Source organism: Triplophysa rosa, linkage group LG5 (assembly GCF_024868665.1).
Source record: "Triplophysa rosa linkage group LG5, Trosa_1v2, whole genome shotgun sequence".
In the NCBI taxonomy this organism is placed as follows: Eukaryota; Metazoa; Chordata; class Actinopteri; order Cypriniformes; family Nemacheilidae; genus Triplophysa; species Triplophysa rosa.
The window spans coordinates 8,588,634-8,607,179 of NC_079894.1; the positions used below are offsets into that span (position 1 = coordinate 8,588,634).

General features: G+C 36.5%; 1 protein-coding gene and 1 long non-coding RNA gene across 3 annotated transcripts in view; one reads left to right on the plus strand and one right to left on the minus strand.

Annotated features, from left to right (window-relative positions):
* The window catches only part of LOC130553993 (zinc finger protein GLI4), a 31,203-nt gene extending 12,980 nt beyond the window's left edge, over positions 1-18,223 (plus strand). Inside the window, exons 3-10 of one of the 2 annotated variants that reach the window (XM_057333357.1) lie at positions 36-197; positions 5,093-5,158; positions 5,748-5,858; positions 6,540-6,684; positions 7,919-8,051; positions 16,654-16,775; positions 17,463-17,570; positions 17,648-18,223. In XM_057333357.1, coding sequence (XP_057189340.1) covers positions 36-197; positions 5,093-5,158; positions 5,748-5,858; positions 6,540-6,684; positions 7,919-8,051; positions 16,654-16,775; positions 17,463-17,570; positions 17,648-17,757 — 957 coding nt within the window. In that variant the 3' untranslated portion in view covers positions 17,758-18,223. Of the gene's footprint in view, positions 1-35; positions 198-5,092; positions 5,159-5,747; positions 5,859-6,539; positions 6,685-7,918; positions 8,052-16,653; positions 16,776-17,462 lie in introns of both variants that reach the window. The other variant, XM_057333356.1, reaches the window with a different exon arrangement.
* LOC130553999 (uncharacterized) lies at positions 1,910-3,492 on the minus strand. The gene is made up of 3 exons (XR_008962935.1): positions 2,655-3,492; positions 2,518-2,572; positions 1,910-2,167 (listed from the first exon to the last, which is right to left on the minus strand). It is a non-coding gene; the product is annotated as an uncharacterized LOC130553999 (long non-coding RNA).
* Positions 18,224-18,546: the final 323 nt, after the last annotated feature.

Here is an 18,546-nt window from a genome sequence, read left to right on the forward strand (position 1 = left end):
CATATGTTTATGTGTGTTTGTTTCTTCTCTCATAGTTTGAGGGATGCAACAAAGCATTTTCCCGTCTGGAGAACTTAAAGATCCACCTACGCAGCCACACTGGAGAGAAGCCTTACATATGCCAACATCCCGGCTGTTTGAAAGCCTTCAGCAATTCCAGCGATCGGGCCAAACACCAGCGCACACACTTGGACACTGTATGTATGCCATTCTCTCTGCCATTCAGATTCAAAACAAAAGCCATCAGTAAAAGGTTGTATATACACTGATATGGAAAATATGAATAGCTTCATGTAACATTTTTCAGAATTAATTCATTTTATGTTAAAATTTAAACAGTCAACAATTTGAATAAAAAGTCACACTGAAATATTCATATGATATAAAAAAATGCCTTGTATTGCTGGTATATATCTTCCTTTTGCCATGTGGCATGGACCCATTGATTCACCTTATTCCAACATGGTTTAAAACGAAACAAGGAATTTTGGACTTTGAACTTAGTAATAAAAAGTGAAAGTGATCAAGGCTAAATATTCTTATGTATTATTTGTGACCTAAAAATAGAGCACAATCGCACATATTTTGGGTTTGACGTCATTATTATTTGTCCTAGTTTTAAAACCTTTACAGAAACTTCTTTTTTTAATGTTTTAATTAGGATCCCAATGTATACTGGCTATATGTGAACTTTATAATACCTGCCACAAACATTTTAAGTAGTTTTGGGGGCAAAAGGTCCTATCCATTATTATAAAAGTCCACTGAAAGAAGTGGCTACTAGTCAACACACTGTCTGCAAGTTCTTTCTTGATTTTCATCATTGCCTCTGTTTTCCCACTCTGAGGCAATAGGGTATGTATCAACCAAAGCACCACTAAAGAAAACAAATAAGCAGGGAATGCTTACTCGTCACTTTTTCCAGACAACGTAGTCCCCTAAAATAACAGGGTATTATTTACGCTACGTTTAGAGTTATAGTGTAGCATTGCAGAGAGATGTCTTTTCATTTAAATGAGAGAAACACTAGTCCAGCAGCTACCAGTCTGGCTTCACATCTCTGCCACTGTGGCTCTCATGCCAACCTGCAACGCTGTGTAACAAGCAGTCCACCGGCCATATCTGTTTCCTTAGCACACTTAAGTCAACAGAACTCATTTATTTAAGCAGGGAGGTTTCGTTCAATGCTGTCCACAAGGTTTTGATTATAATGCTATAGATGTATTAAGACTGCACAAATAAGTAGAACACATCTGTGTAAGTCATGTACAGGGATGTTATCATTATGTCACTTGTGTTGTGGTTTAACCCCCATTGTGTGCACTGTTAAATAAAATGGTAAAAAGTCTGGCAGCAGAGTTTCCAGACATTTTCCGTAAAATTACAGAAAAAAACTGTTTCACAAAATTACATGAAATAAACTGTAAAAATACAGAGCCAATTTTGCGGTAAAAATTGGTTAAATTACAGTATAGCACTGTTGATAATTGCTCATTAAACAGCGTAAAAACAGATAAATTATATCAAAATACATAAAAAGCTATTTCTTTTCTGGGTAATCTCTGTAAATTTAGGAATTTTTAAGCAATTTTATTAAGCTTCTCTGTCAATCTACAAAGGAATTTACTTAAAAAAAAACATTTTATATGTATAATAACTAAGAAACTACTAATAAAAACCAAATGTCTGTACATTTACCAGTTAATTAAAGATATATATTATTAAAATACACCAAAAGTAGCTACATTTAAAACCTACAATACTGTTAATTAAAAGTAATTAGCCGTTATTTGAATCTATAATGAAACTAAGGTCACAGGCCTACAATAATTTCCTGTTAAATTCTGTGTAAAAATGTAAAATAAATACGCAATATTAAAAAACAGTACTTTATTTTGTACCTTCAATGAAACAGAAAAAGACATTCTGGGGAAATGCAAAAATATATATTTTTTTAAATGTTCATTTGACAGTGGGAATACAAGCGGAGTACATCAGATTCAGAACATAGCTCTGTACATGCAAGGTATTCGTTACACATCTAGACATTATTTGTGCAACTTGAGTCATATAGATTACTTATGCTACCAATAGGTGACTTGGATTGTCAGAGTTTTGGTCCCGCTCACTGTCATTATATGCCTTCTATAAATCCTGAAGTTATCTGCTGAAGAAAGAAAAACATACATTTTAGATGCCATCAGGTAAACCTATTTTTCAGATATCAACGGTCGCAGCAAAATACTTAGACTAACTGCAAATCTCTATACATTATACACTATATTCAGTTTACTTTCTTATAGCAAAACCTCCCAAGAGTTACTTTTGCACTTGCACAGTCACAGTGGACCCACAAGGACAACACAAATGATTAATAATGCATATTATAGGAAAATGATACAGTGTAGATCAAATTTAATTTATTGCCACTGTCAAAGCAATCCTATGGAATCAAATTACTTGTCCGTCTTTGGCAATGTAGATTTTAGATTATGAACAGTCCAATCTTTTCCATACCTGGATTGTTATGGTCACCTGCGGTAGATTAGCACAAGCAGTCGATCCACAGAACCTGAAAATATTTAAATAAATTGTATTACGTTCACATGTACAAAGTAGATTTTAGATAATAAACAGTCCAGTTTTTTCTATACCTGGATTGTCATGGTCATCTGCTGTAGATTATCACAAGCATTAGATCCCCAGAACCTGAAAAAAAAATATTAAAAATAAATTGTTTGTATTAACATTTACACATACAAAGCACAAGTTCCACAGATAGACATACAAAACATCAACAAGAAAATTAAGATATAACGTTAGAGTATTGCTATGAAATTAAAACAAAATGTATAGGGAAAACATTAGATCATTTTTACCTACACTGCAAAAAGTGCCATTCTTACTAAGCAGCAGTTTTGTCTTGTTTTTATTAAAAATATCTAAAACTTCTTAAATCGATAAACAATTACTGACCTAAGGAAAAGTGACCTAAGGTATTTAGGCCCGGTTTCACAGACAAGGTTTAAGACTAGTCCCAGACTAAAATGAATTTTGAGCGGTCTTAACTAAATTTTTTTAAATATATCAGTGCCATTGTTTTGTTTTAAGATGCACATTAGTAATGTTTTTTTCTATTGCATTTTAATAAAAGCAAATTAAATAGCCTAATTTAACTAAAGCATAATGAAACCGGGCCTTAGTCTTGTTTTATGTAAAATTATATAAGAATTAAGTACGTTTATGGTAAAAACAGGCAAAAAAATCTGCCAATGGGGTGAGATTTGTTGTCACTTAGCAAGAATGTCATTTTTTTGCAGTGTAACTTTACCTACAGGTGTAATAATCATCTCTCTGGATCGGAAACACGTTTCTATAACCAAAAACGTTCATAAAAATGTCTCTGAAAAAAAAACTTATCTCGAGAACACAAATTACTCTATTATATGTGCTAACTTTAACGTTACTCCTTAGCTAACCATAGCTAACATTACAGTAACGTTAGGCCTCCAGGTTTATCAGAAGAGTGCTAACTAGCTTTAAGACAAAAAGTGCAGCACACGAAATGAAATAATGAAATAATCGTTTAAATGTGTTATAAAACGCTTACCTCATCCGGAGGTCGGTTGCTCTGACTGACATGGTGGCATATAGTGAAGCATATAGTATAGTGAAGCAGGCGCTAAAGGCGCGTTGTTTTCCTCACAGTTTCAAAAGTATTGGCGCTTTAAATGTAGCCTACATGTCATATACTTCCATCGGAGCGGAAGAAATTTCTTCACAGTCACTCGCACGCTACTGCTCACGGCTGTTCTCAGAGATGTTTCCCGCGGTGCCTGCCTGGCTACCATAGAAATCCACTGGAGTTCGAAAACTCCCGCTCTGGTTCTGCTGCTCGCACTAGTACCGCCACTCACAGCCGTTAAGACGCAAGTGCGCCAAATTTAAATTTGCAGCCTCTCATTGGATGATGGAAGTCTTACACAACTAAAATAAATATATGCCCAAAAGGAGAGTTTGATTGCAGATTAATTACAATATTGTTGTTTAAATTAAAAATACTGCCGTACTGTAATATATTACAGAAATTATTACAAATTGCTAAAATACTGTATGTTGTATTAGCTATAGTGAATTGATAACAGTTGCACACGTAAATACTTTATTTTAATATTTAATATGTTAGGCAAAGTTTCAAAAACGTAATAAGATCTACAAAAGTTGTTTTACTACAGTTTACTATATTTAAGTTGTCAAAATGCAAAGTTGTATGTTGTTTAGGTGAGAACAAAAATAAATGTCAAAATAAATTACATTTGTGTCTGTAGAATTACCAGTTGACCTCTAAAATACCCTAAATACACAATGACCTTCAACTGCATTTAATGACAAAGCAGTTGCAATTTTACATTTTTTTTTACAGAGAAAATCCGTAAATTATTACTTCATTACATTTTGGGAACTGTAAAAACACTATAAATTGCTTTTTAAAAAAACATAATATTTCTGTAATTTAAAATAACAAGAAATTAACCATAATTTAATAAGTAGTATTTTTAGTACAGCAAAAATCCGTAAAATAACAGGCATTAACTTTTTAATGGAAAAAAGGAAAAATTCTGTAAAATAATACAGACCATTACCTGTAAAATTACATTTTTTTAACAGTGTGTAGATCTTGGGAAAGTGTAGGTCTAAGTCCAATAAAGCTTCTCTTTTTTCCTCACTTTTGACCATCATACTTTCTGGACGTGCAGCTGAAACATGATGTCAAAAGTATGTTGCTAGTGGCACATCATCATTAATTATTGTTTTCAGAATTTGTGTAGCTCAGGATGACATGTGTGTTTAATATTTGGACTGGACAGATGGAACAATTTCCTAATATTTACAGAATCTTTTTTTGTGTATCACTCTGCACCTGTGTCACATCCTGTGGAGGATTTGTTTGATGTAGTGAAACGTCTGAAGATCTCAGGTTTTGACCAGAAATACACTTTCGTACTCTGCATGCACTTGGAGTTTAGAAAGTCCATTATTTATTTTCATAACATGATGCATTATTCTCTTTATAGTTTTTGTATTTTTAAAGGGGAAAAAATGCTTCAGTTTGAATGAAGAGTTGTGTTTGATGGAGATACAGTGGAGGGCAGTGGAGGTACATAAAACTTACTGATTCTTTATTCATTATATAATAGTAAATTCATCAAGACATAAATTATCGGAATAACACAAATGTATTTTGGGAATTATGTTGACTAACAAAACTGAAACATAAAAATTCTTCCTTTTGGCAAAAATGGTGATGGCATTGCTTTGAAGAACCTTTACAGCATCTTTTTAACAGTGTTTGCTTTTATTAATTTTATAGTTCAAATAATGCTTTTTGAAATAATATCTTGGTTTTATGGTTTGTCTACTAAAATTAATATACACACTTTTAATACTTTTGTAATAATTCAAAACTTTTAAATGGTATTTTGTAACTTATATTTTAATTCGTAGGCTCATTGCTTTTAAATAAAAAAATCGTCGCTGACAGACTAAAAACTCTCAAAAACTGCCATTTTACGGGGAAAAAACACTGCATTTTTCAATAATTAAACACGGTGTTGTCAATGTTGGCGAACTCTTTGGTTAAATATGTGCAAAACCATGTAAAAAAAAATCATAAAAAAACAAGGTTACAAATGAAACGTTTGAATTTCTAATTCATCTCTTTTGTTGTTCATTTTTGCTTTATTCAGAAACCATATGCATGTCAGCTCCCAGGTTGCACCAAACGCTACACAGACCCCAGTTCCCTGCGCAAACACGTCAAAGCCCACTCCGGTAAAGCCCTGCAGACACAGGACAAGGTAACAATTTCAAGTGTATGTTAGTTTTATAGATGAAACAACTTCAGCTCTACTCAAAACCTTAATGCTCCGAAATAAACCCCCCACAATGTGCATCTAATTAGATAAGCTGATAAATGAAGTCACATTGTTAAATACATTAACTCCATCAGTAATCTTCATCCCCATGATCCTTGATGAAAAGGCCTATTGTTTTATGGGCTATTATTGCTCTGTGAACAAAGGAGGATAAAGGAGATCTTTGTGTATTCCCATGGCTTTGGCATTCTAAGCAACAACACATGTGTTCCCGTAATACAGTTAATAAGCAGCGCAGTTCTGTTTCCTCAAGAGGCCAGATGTGACATGCAAATAGCAAACATGCTTCAATGAATGCAAAGACGAATTAACAACAGAAAGTTGTTGCAGCCTCAATGAGACTCTGATGTGCTTTCAGTCAAGCTGTACCTGCTGGGAAAAATGTGTTATGAGCAGCAGGTTTACATTTACTGGATATTTTTGGCGGATGCTTCATATCCAGCGCAACTTACTGTATTATTAAAATTACACATTTTTATGAATACATACCCATAAACTTGCTGTTGCTAACACTACGCCCTACCAAGAAATGTTGTGGCGTCCTCTTTGTCATAGCAGGACATCAACGAAGATATTTTGTGTATGTTTTGTGTGCTTTGACAGGGCCAGCTACGCAATAAGGTGGAGCAGGAAGTTGTGGATGTGTGCCTTGGCCTGCAGCATCTCCATGGCTCTATTCCTGCTGTACACAGCCCAGACCACAGGTGTTCTGGCTCTCTCACTAACATTCACCAGGAAAGCTTCACTGGTAAGCACACTCTCAAATGGGTCTTTGGGTCTGACCTCACTGAATTGCTGACTACAATAGGAGGCCTGTGAAACTTTTGACATGAATTTGTCACAAAGAAAGGAATGATAAATAAAGGTCCAGTGTTTGACATTTAGCGGCATCTAGTGGTGAGGTCGCGAATTGCAACCAGCAGCTCACTCCCCTGCTCCCCCCTCCCTTTCGAAGCACTATGGCAGCTCTCACAGGACTAAGATGTCGTCACATTTTCGCTTCTTTGCCGAAGGAGATAACGTATTTACGAAAGGCGCTCTGTAGAGCAGTTTGTTCGTTTAGGGCTATTGCAGAAATAACATGATGAATTCCTTGTAAGGGGACCCGTGGTGTATGTAGATAGAAATAGCTCATTCTAAGGTAATAAAAACATAATGTTTCATTATAAGGTCTTTATACACCTTTGAACACTATGTGTATTATATTGCATTTCTGTCAATAGATCCTCCAAATAATTACACATTGGACCTTTAAGATTATTCTCAACCTTAACTTGAATTTAATATGCATATGCATTAAGCATTAAACATTACAGATGCTGGTGCTCAGACCAGCGACTCTGTCCACTCCCTTCATTTCCCTACCCATGATTTGCACTACGTACTATTTCTGACATCAGCCGTTCCGACACGCTCAAAAGCTCAGTGTTTTCTCGGTCACGGGGCACCTACCGTGGGCAAGCGGCCATTCCACGCATGTCCCTCACACTCTCCAGAATCTTTCCATTCCACACACTTTGCCTTCAAATGCTTGCGACTGAGTCAAGAAGCTGTCAGACGGTGCAAGGCAACTAACCGACACCTGAAGTGTAAATCCAGGAGTGCTGTCAGCACTAATTGTCTCAGACGGCTCGCTGCTTTTCTGAGATGTGGCAGGCAAACAGAAGCCACAGATATTGCAGCGCTCTAATTCTGCAGAAGGAGAAACAAACAGCTCAGTGTTTCAGTTTCAATCATTTCTGTGAGAGGTTAATAACTTGAGCTGGCAGCACTGTCTATGTTACTCATTTTTGAGCTGATCTGAATGTCTAGGAGGATCAGAAATTAAAATGTTACAGCATGTTTGGATGTAGTTCATGCTATGGTGCGTCAAATTTAAAAGCAGACTAAATGTAATTTTATTATTGAATAATGTAATTCTTGAACTGAAAACTACAACTCCAATTTATAAAAAAGTCATTTGTGCTTTTCTGGGTTTACAGCATACTCAGAGGACAATGAATCCAGCAGCGGAAACAAAGCAAGATCCATCAGTATGAGTCTGGACCAGTCAAACACACACCGTAACATGGAGCTTCACAACCATCTGTCCAGTAACAAGATCAGTCGACCGAGGTGAGTCTCAACACATTTGTCAGTATGAGCATGATAAACGTGACTATTATGATAAGTGTTGCAATCCAAATCTCTGGCAGGACATCCAAGTTTGATAGCTGTTGACTGGATCCGGAAAAACTTGGGAATGTTGCGAAACGTACATTTTTTCTCAAACAAACTGTGTAAAACAAAGCAGTTTGCTTGTTTGATGCACATGGGAACAATTTTACTTGTGGCTAATTGGCTATTTGTCACTGGATGAAAAAGTCCATCTGCCATGCACATATTTGCCTAAATCAGAGCATTTAGTAGACCCATGAATAGAGCAAGGCCAGTGTGAATGAAGCAAATCTTCTCTTCCCTAAGAACCAAGACATTATGAAGCAACACATGTTTTTTAATTCGAAAAATATTATCATTGAGCATTTGCGTGAGTCTTTTTAAAACACACAGTCAAGCCATGACCTTTTCTGTTGCTATTACTGTTGTGCAGATATTTGCAGATTGAGAAGGATTTGATTTCATCATTAAGATTTTTTCTTGCAAAGTTGTTTATATGATCTAATGCCATACGGAAAATGAATATTTTTAGTTCAGTATAATTTCATATTCTTTCAGGAAAAATGTGGGATTCTCATGCTGTCCCCACATACAGGGTTTAATTATGAACTTTTGTTTACCCAGGCGTTTACAGAAACATGGGGACAATAAGGCCCGGTTTCACAGACACAGTTTATCTTAAACCAGGACTATGCCTTAGTTAGATTAAGATATTTATGTCGCTTTTATAAAAATGCCTTAGAAGAATACATTACTGGTGTGCATCTTGACACAAAACAATGGCACTGATATATTTTAAGATATTTCTGGGCAAGTTATATTCAGTTTAGACAGGTCACACATTCATTTCTTAAACCTTGTCTGTGAAACCAGGCCTATGTCTACTAGTATCAAGCCACTAGGAAACTAGGAAAAAAAATTGTTCTTTTAATAAAATGCAGTTCTTTTACAAGTGATGATATCATCAGCATACCAAAAATATGAATTGAAAATAAACACAAATTTAAGATTTTTTGCATTTCCTGTTTTGCTTTAATTACCAAATACATGTAAAATGTTTGAAATTCAATCCCTGATATTCAATGTAATCTCGTAATCTCTGATTTTTTGAGCTCACTGTTTGTGATCATTTTCTTTATGTAAACAGAAATCACTATTGAAGTGATGCGACATAAACACCAAGAAGTGTGGCAGTAAATATGAAATGTGTTTCACCAAATAACAGCACATCAGCAAATCTGATTTAACAATCCGACAGGCTGCCAATTTTCAGATATCTTAAATTTCACTAGTGACAGAAACATCGAAAGAGGTTTGTGACGCCAAAATAAAGTCAACATGAGCAGAAAGCCAATTTCTCCCAAATTAATTCTGAAAGATATTGCACACTTTTTGACTAAATTCTTTCCTAAACCCTGGCGTCACAATCTGACCTGGTTGCAATAACTATTTAAGATGCATTGATTACACTGTATTATTGATATTTCAAAACCTTAATTTGACAGATTTTTAAATGACGTATGCATTATGGTTTGTTTGGGTTTTTGTGCGAGTGTGTATATGCGGACGGGTTTTCTTTTGAAATAATATTATAATAAATAGCTTTGGGTTATTTGTGTGGCAAGGGTATCATTTGGAGTTCTTTGTTTTTGTCATTAACAGTTATTGCCAAAAAAACTGCTTAGTGTTTAGTGTACAGTGTAGTACAGCACAATATATAGTATTTAGTTACTGTACACTCAAACAATCGTATACAGCCTTTTGTTTTACTTGTAAGATGAGTCAAGTTATATGACCTCATATTTATAAATTACATTTTACATTTACATTTGTTCATTTGGCAGATGTTCTTTTCTTTAGCGATTTTCAAATCCCAATAGTCATAGCACACAAAATGAACACTTTACATTTATATACATTTTTACCCAATCTAGAGATGTTGTTTTAATGATCATGTCATGCATCAACTTCTCACAAGTCATTGAATAAACTTGCATTGTGTAATTGTTTGGAATGAAGACTTGACACATTGAAGTGCTTTTGAAAATGTTGCATGCTTGGACTGAGACGGTATATTATATTCAGACACGCTCATCAAAGCTCTTTATCTTTGTGGCATTAGTGTCATTTGTATTACGTAAGACTTTAATCGTGCCTGTGTAAAAGATCATTCCACAGATTTATAAACAACTTTTTTAAATTGCTTTGATGCAACACCATAGGCTATTTCTTGGTGATTATGTGAATCATTGCAGCCCAGTTGGTTCCATCCACAAAGCTCTATGTTTTTGCCAAAGCTCTATTTTCCCATTTTCTATGCTTTTCATTGCATTGCAACACTCATTCATTTATGTTCAACATTTTTTATACATTTAGTATTTTTAGGAACAAATTTTACAGTCACATTATGTTGACCAATGTAGTGCGGAGCCCGTCTGATCAACCCTCGGAGAAAAAAAAACAAGACCCGCAAAACCGTGGCCACAGTTTTGTAATTCGTTCCCTCAGTTTAAAAATCCGTACTCACAGATTCTAAAACTGTTCCCACAGTTTACAAAACCGTGCTCTCGGATTAATAAACTGTACAGACGAGTTTACAATCCGTGCTCTCGGTTTTGTAAACCGTCCCCTCAGTTTTTGAAACCTGTACCCACAAATTCATAATCTGTGCCCACGCTTCTGTTCGCACAGTTTTGAAATCTGTAGTCTTGCGGAATTGAAGCCTCTGTCAACAGAACAAGCTCCTTCCTACAGGAACATTAACGAATATTGTATACTGTTTTATTTTAGATTATATTATAAATTGTCTTAATGTGTTTACACACGAGCGCATGGCGCATATAAAGCATGCGTTCATTGCCGCGTTTCACTGGCATAAAGTTGATTTGACAATAAACATTCGATATTCGTGAATTTAGGGACCATCTCTAAAGTTACATACACATTAAACAACCCGGTCACATGAATTGCATATAAATAACACGCTGTTGCATTATCGTGAAATACGTACGCCAAAGTTCGATTTTGCGTGCATAAATACGCCAATGTATGCGTGCACCTCGCTGGAGAGCAGCCATTTTGAAACGTACATGAAGAGGAAACACTGAAATAATTAAAATAATACTGTTAGGTTTAGGGTTTGGGTTAGGGTAGAGGTTATAATATGCATGCACGCTAACGTTAGGGTTTGAGTTAGGGGACAGGTTAATAAGACAAATGGCCGGTTAATATGCACGCGCGCTAAATTGGCGTATCATATGCAAGCACAAACAGGCGTATTTATGCACGCAAAATCGAACTTTGTCGTACGTATTTCACGATAATGCAACGCGCGTGTTATTTATACGCAATTCATGAGAATGGCCTGCATTAAAATACCTTTTTCCAACTTCAAAAGCATTTAAAGGGAATGTTTTATAGCGACAAAACTAACTGTACAGTGTACAGGGTTTGTGCTTTGTAGTAATTTTTCTTCCACCTGTGTACTTATGTAGGCTATACAGCAGGGGTCACCAACTAGCGGACCGCGAGATGCGTCCGTCCGGACCTCAAAGCCTTTTGACATAATAAATAAATGAACGCCTAACATTATTTTCTAATGCAATCGAATTTATACCAGGCACATCAAGGTCCGCTCAGTAGCAGTTTGGGTCCTACGGCGCCACGGACAGTTAACACATGCGCACTGTTGCTACGTTCAGACGTCGATGAGTGAAGAGAGTCGAGAGAGACAGACTCGATGCACAGCGCGCAGACAGATGTATGGAAGCCCGGTTCCGCCATGTGATAAAAAGAATCAGACTCTAAAAAGTCATAATTATGAGATACAAAATCGAAATTATGAGTTAAAAAGTCATAATTATGAGATAAAAAGTCATAATTATGAGATAAAAAGTCGAAATTATGAGATACAAAAATCGAAATTATGAGATGAAAAGTCAAAATTATGAGATAAAAAGTCATAATTATGAGATAAAAAGTCGAAATTATGAGATACAAAACATAATTTTGACTTTTTATCTCATAATTATGACTTTTAATCTCATAATTTCGATTTTGTATCTCATAATTATGACTTTTTAGAGCCTGATTTTTTTTATCACGTGGCGGAATTGGGCTTCCATACTGATGTAACTGTCATTGACTGAAAAACAATGTCCTTTTCAAAAGTAAGAAAAGTTGACGCTGAAAACCATGTTTTCCGAGATGAATTTATTCTTCCTGCATCGACATGCACGAGGCAGGTTTGACTCATTTGCTCTGAGTCTGTTGCGGTTGTCAAAAGTGGAAACCTTAAACAGCATTATGAAACTAGACGTAGACACTTAGAAGAAATTTACTCACAGCAGTCCGAGGTAAGGACACGGAAAATATATTATCTCAAAGCCCAGTAGTAGCGATCTACACGGGTCCTCCCTCACTCACTTACCGCCCAACAACGAGCATATGAATGTTCACTAAGAATACAGTGGATCTTAGGAAAACATAACAAGCCCTTTACTGTTGGGAAAATAGTAAAAGAGTGCATGGAGGCTGCGTGTGAAACACGTTTAGAAGGAAAATAAAGACATGAACTAAAAGAAAATATTAAACAAACCCCCCCCATTCAGCTGCAAAAGCCACAAGAAGAGCTGAAATGTTATCAGAGGATGATCAGTCACAACTTGATGCTGCTATTTGTTCATCTCCGTTCAGCAGAAAACAACACTTTAGTTTTCTTTTAAAGTTGTTCATGTTGAAATGATTGTATGTTCAGTGCAGGTTTAGAGATTAGGGCATTTTGCACATTTTCCTTCATTATATTGTTGTCAGAAATTGTTATGCTGTCGTATAGATATGAAAAGACATGTTTATTTCTTTGGTCTGCCAAAAACCATCAATTCATGTTTTTAGGTATTTAATTGTCTGGACCTTGGCTGGTAAGGAGGGTTCGTTTACTGGACCTCAAGCAATTTTAGTTGAAGACTGCTGGTATACAGGACCATCAGATCTACAAAAAGGTGGCCATGCTATTAATCTTTTAGTGGGATTCTTGAACATGACAGGATACCTACCATGTCGCCCATCTTCACTAATATTTTTAACAGATCTTTGGAGCAGTGTGAAGTCCCTTCATGCTTCAAAAGCTCCACCATCATCCCTGTACAGAAGAAACCCAAAATATCTGGACTTAATGACTACAGGCCTGTTGCTTTAACATCTGTGGTCATGAAGTCATTTGAGAGACTTGTACTGGCCCACCTGAAGGACATAACCAGACCACTTCTTGATCCCCTCCAGTTTGCTTACCGAGCAAACAGGTCTGTGGACGATGCAGTAAACATGGGACTGCATTACATCCTACAACACCTAGACAGACCAGGGACTTACGTCAGGATCCTGTTTGTAGACTTCAGCTCAGCCTTCAACACCATAATCCCAGACCTCCTCCTGCCCAAGTTTACCCAGCTCTCTGTGCCAACCTCTACCTGTCAGTGGATTATTAACTTCCTGTCGAACAGGCAGCAGCTAGTGAGGTTGGGAAAATTTAAATCCAGCACATGTACCATCAGCACCGGAGCTCCTCAAGGATGTGTTCTTTCTCCACTGCTATATTCACTCTACACAAACGAATGCACCTCTACAGACCCTTCTGTCAAACTCCTGAAGTTTGCAGATGACACCACAGTCTTATTCAAGACGGTGATGAATCTGCCTACAGAAAGGAGGTTGCTCAGCTGGCTGCCTGGTGTAGTCAAAACAACCTAGAGCTGAATGCATTCAAGACAGTGGAGATGATAGTGGATTTCAGAAGGAACCCTCCATCACTTCCTCCCCTCACCATCCTGGACAGCACTGTGGATACTGTGGAGTCATTCAGGTTCCTGGGCTCCACCATCTCTCAGGACCTGAAGTGGGAGTCCCACATAGGCTCCATTGTAAAGAAGGCCCAGCAGAGGTTATACTTCCTCCGTCAATTGAGGAAGTTCAACCTACCACAGGAGCTACTGACCCAGTTCTACTCAGTGGTCATCGAATCTGTTCTGTGCACTTCAATTACTGTTTGGTATGGCTCGGCCACCAAATCAGACCTACGAAGACTACAACGGACAGTTCGTAGTGCTGAGAAAATTATTGGTGCTCCTCTGCCCACACTTCAGGACCTGTACGATTCCAGAGTGAAAAACAGGGCAAGAAAAATCGTCATTGACTCCACACACCCAGCACACAAACTCTTTGATCTGCTGCCCTCTGGCCGGCGCTTTAGAGCACCAAACACCAGGACTTCCAGACACAGAAGCAGCTTCTTCCCCCAGGCAATCTCCCTCCTAAACAGATAACTGCTCCTTAAGAGCAATATTCCACTTCCACTACTCCTATAGTGTGCACTATAGTGCCTTATTATATCTACATCTTATGTATACATGTATATAACACTACCTCTACTTACTAAATTATCCATTTGCACAAGTGTACATACAATCTGTTAATATGTTTGTTCTACTATATACTACCCTGTACAATGTCTCTTATATGTTATTATCCCCCATTTTCTGTAAAATAGTCTTTATTTTATATATGCACAATTTAGAATGTTTTAGACTGTAAATCGTATTATATTGTATTGTCATTGTGTTGAATGTCTGTACTAGAAGCTTCCAACACCAAAGAAAATTCCTTGTGTGTGCAAGCACATTTGGCAATAAAGCTCTTCTGATTCTGATTCTGATCCTCAAGTCTTTCACTCCATGCTAGCTAAAAATAGCACAGTGTCAACCCAGCAGAGAATCAGTGTGATGGGTAAATTGGGATTTTTAAAGGCTGCATGAAAAATTCTTCTCATTCCTGCCAGAGGGCTGTGGTGGCTGGGCTTTGCCTATAGAGAGGCTATAACGGCAAATATGAAAAGTGGAGCTGTTTTCTGAGTTTTGTGCTGACAGAAGCCCATACGGGACACAGCCATCAGTTCAACACACACGGCGGAGCTGCAGGGCTCCCACACACAACACTTATCTGCTCATGCGGTACTGCTGAGGCAACTGATGTCCAACACCGTACACCAGGCACATGATGACAGTATATTTCTGCTTACGTTACCAAACTCTGAGCTGAAAAGTCTGCTCTGGATTGTTAGGCTAAATTTTTGTTGCAAGCTTACATTTGAATTCAATACAAATAAAATGTTTATTCAGAGACATCCAGTCCTGTTTTCTGTGTATCAAAAAAGTGCATTGAATTTCTATATTAAATAAAGTTAGTTCCCAGCAGAGTTAATTTAGTTTTGATTACAGTTTTATTTTATTAATATTTTAAAATTGCTTTTATTTTTAGATTTTTAGTTTTTATGTCAATTTTAGTTAACGTTTTTTTTTTCAATTTTGGTATATGCGTTTGTCATTTTATAATTTATTTTTTTATGTTGCTATATATAAGATTAATACACTTTTTATTTTAGTTTTTGTTTATTATTATAATTTTAGTGCTTTAAACTTATTTCAGTTTATTTTTGAGGATATATTTCAATTTTTCCTTTAGTTACGTTTTTCCAATCAGTTTTAGGTCAATAGTTTATTTGATTTCAATGAACAGAAACGTTTTCAAAGTTTTAATTTTAGAAAACCAAAATAAAATTGGCTCCCAGATAGCAAGGCAGAGCAGCAAATACTACAGTATAATTGAAAACATCAAAAATGTTGTCACCTGATTTAAAAATTTGTGGAAAAATATTAAACATTTTAAAACATTACACATGCCCAAAAAGTAGTAAAAATAATGACTTTTTACTAAATAGATTTTTTACAATTTGGGTTGTTTATTTTTAATGAATTAGTAATTAATAAGATGCAGACATGCAAAGCTATGCAAATATTATCACACCTTGTATGTTTTTAATCACACCTGTAAGTATGACATATTTCTACCTTCATTATTTCCATATTCTCCCCTCTTCATGCATTGTCTTTTCGGTGGTTTCACTCTTTTTTTTAAGTCACATTCAAGATTGCCCATACCTCCATAACATTTTTATGTTAAAGGAGGTGGATAAAGTAAAGGACAGATTGTCCTTAAATAGCATTTTGTAGCTGGTTGGTTGGCACTGTGGTGTAGAATCATTTGAAAGGATGTGAGTCATATTGACAAGAGCATCTTGTTTATAAGTAACAGTGATCTCATTTGGGCCAAACTCCCTAAGGCCATTCTGTAAGGGACCATGTCATCAGTCTGAATGCTGGACTCCACATGAAGTGGCTCTTCACAGCCTAGCTGTGAGTGTGGTGTGGTTCTCCTCATCATGATAGCCATGTTTTGGAAACATTTGGAAGAATACATTTAAAAAGATTCTTGCATTGATTTCTACATAACGGGAATCATGTAGTTAAATATCCACGTGAAATGTTATTCTTTTGTGTAGGACACCATCTTGTATTGTGAGGGTTTTGATCATAGAGTACATTTATGGCAGATCATTTTCCCTTACAGTGGATACACATTTGATAAGTATGTGTGTTCTTCTATAAACTGAACATGCTCTACATTTGGCATTTTTATTATAGAAAAGTCAATTGCTTTGTTCTTTCAGAATTTCTCAGTTGGTTTGTGGAATCAACATGATTAACGGTACCAATGAGCTACAGTCTGTCTCTGAAAGCCCGCATCAAAAATTCAACCAAACGTTTAATGAAGCACCACTAAATCACCAAGGTAAGTAAAGCGATTTGAAAAATAAATAATTGGTGATGGCATTCCCAGCTTGTTTTCAGGAATATATTCCAGAAAACCAACCAGTTGGCACTAATGTTGGAATATGCATTAACTTTATAAAATGAGACGGAGTTAGTCAGCAGAGTAGGTGGACTAAAGTGTGGGACAAATACCTCCTTCAGCTGCTTTTACGGCCTGTTACAGGAAGGTCTTCTCTTACGGGAACACAGAGAGTGTTTCATGAAGGGAGCCATTGTTGCCGTTAAAAATTTATGGTTGCCTTTGCTGGTTTCCTATTGTTTACGTGGTTAAATTATAATAACAAGTGGTAATGATTTAAATCTGGCTCTTTTAAATCGGTGTTCAACGACAGCTCGAAAACCACTAAATTAGATCATTTAATCAGATCCATGTGCATGTTAATCCGAACTGGGCTGGAAAGGAGATGTTTGGATCCCTCTGTAAACACAATGAGAGTTTTAGGATGGTTCAGAAATCCTTTAATTAATTATTGATGTGATTTAATGTAAAAAAAAGATGTTTGTTCTTTTATTGGGAAAATAAGGATGTATACATTTGGTTTCGCAGCCACATAATAAAATCAACTAATATCAAGCGTTGCTCAAATAAAACAGTTTATCGTGTTTAGCTAATTCTGTCCTACTCCATGTTTGTGTCTTTGCCTAGTTTTTCAGGCCTCTTGTAATCGGCTCGAGCACATTTCTAATAACGGAAGAGAGGATCTGCACAATTTTGACCAAAATGGATTCGCTTTTACTTGTGTAAACTCATCTGGTAAGTGTCAGTCATCTCACATCAGCTCCTCACCTCCATCCCTGGTCCAATTCTGGTACCTTTCTCTCTGTTGGCAGGCTACGGTCTGTCCCAGGACACCTCGGCGGCGAGTGGAAATCACCCCCCTCCCTTCTTTGTTCCGGTTGGCATCTATGACCGTTGCCTCAGTCAGATCTGCTCTCTGTAGCCGGAGAAGTAAGCAACAGCTTTAATCCGCTGTACCTGGGAACAGCAGCGTAGGAGTGATTTGGGGGACATGAAGGCAGGGGTCCTTGAGAACGTGAAACTGAATGAAAATGATCTAAACAGATATCTGCACAGAATGCACTCAACACTGTGTTGGGGCCACATCCTCTTTCTGAGATTCCTCAAGCAGTGAGTCAGAGATAAGACTGTCTCTGTAAATGATGGCGGCGCTAAAATCCCTCTGCTTCGGCACTGATGTCGTAGCTTGTTTTCTGCATAGACACTGTACTTTTCTGTGTTTAATGTGCCTAGAGTGTTGAGGAGAGATGCTGTTTACATTGAGGTGGTCACATGACACCATTTGTTATATAATTTTGTTGTATTTTTTCATATATGTGATACCAATAACACATCACATGGTGGCACCATTTGGTCATCTATCAAATAAATAAATTACATAGAGCATGCAGTTGTTGAATATGGATTTATTCAGGTTTTTTTTATTGGCCACAAACAATCATGTACTGGTGCATTAACTAATGCTTCATTGGGATTGTTTGCTAACATTGAAAATTCTTTCAGCATTTACTCACATACTCATCCCAAAACTGTATGCCTTTCTTTCTGAAGAACACAGAAGACGATTGAAAAATGTTGGTAACAAGATAAGAAAACATTGTATAGTCACAAAACAACTGAAACATTTTTCATAATATCTTCTGTGTTACATAGAAGGAATAATCATATAAGCTACAAGTTTTGAACCGAATAATGATGACAGATTTTTATT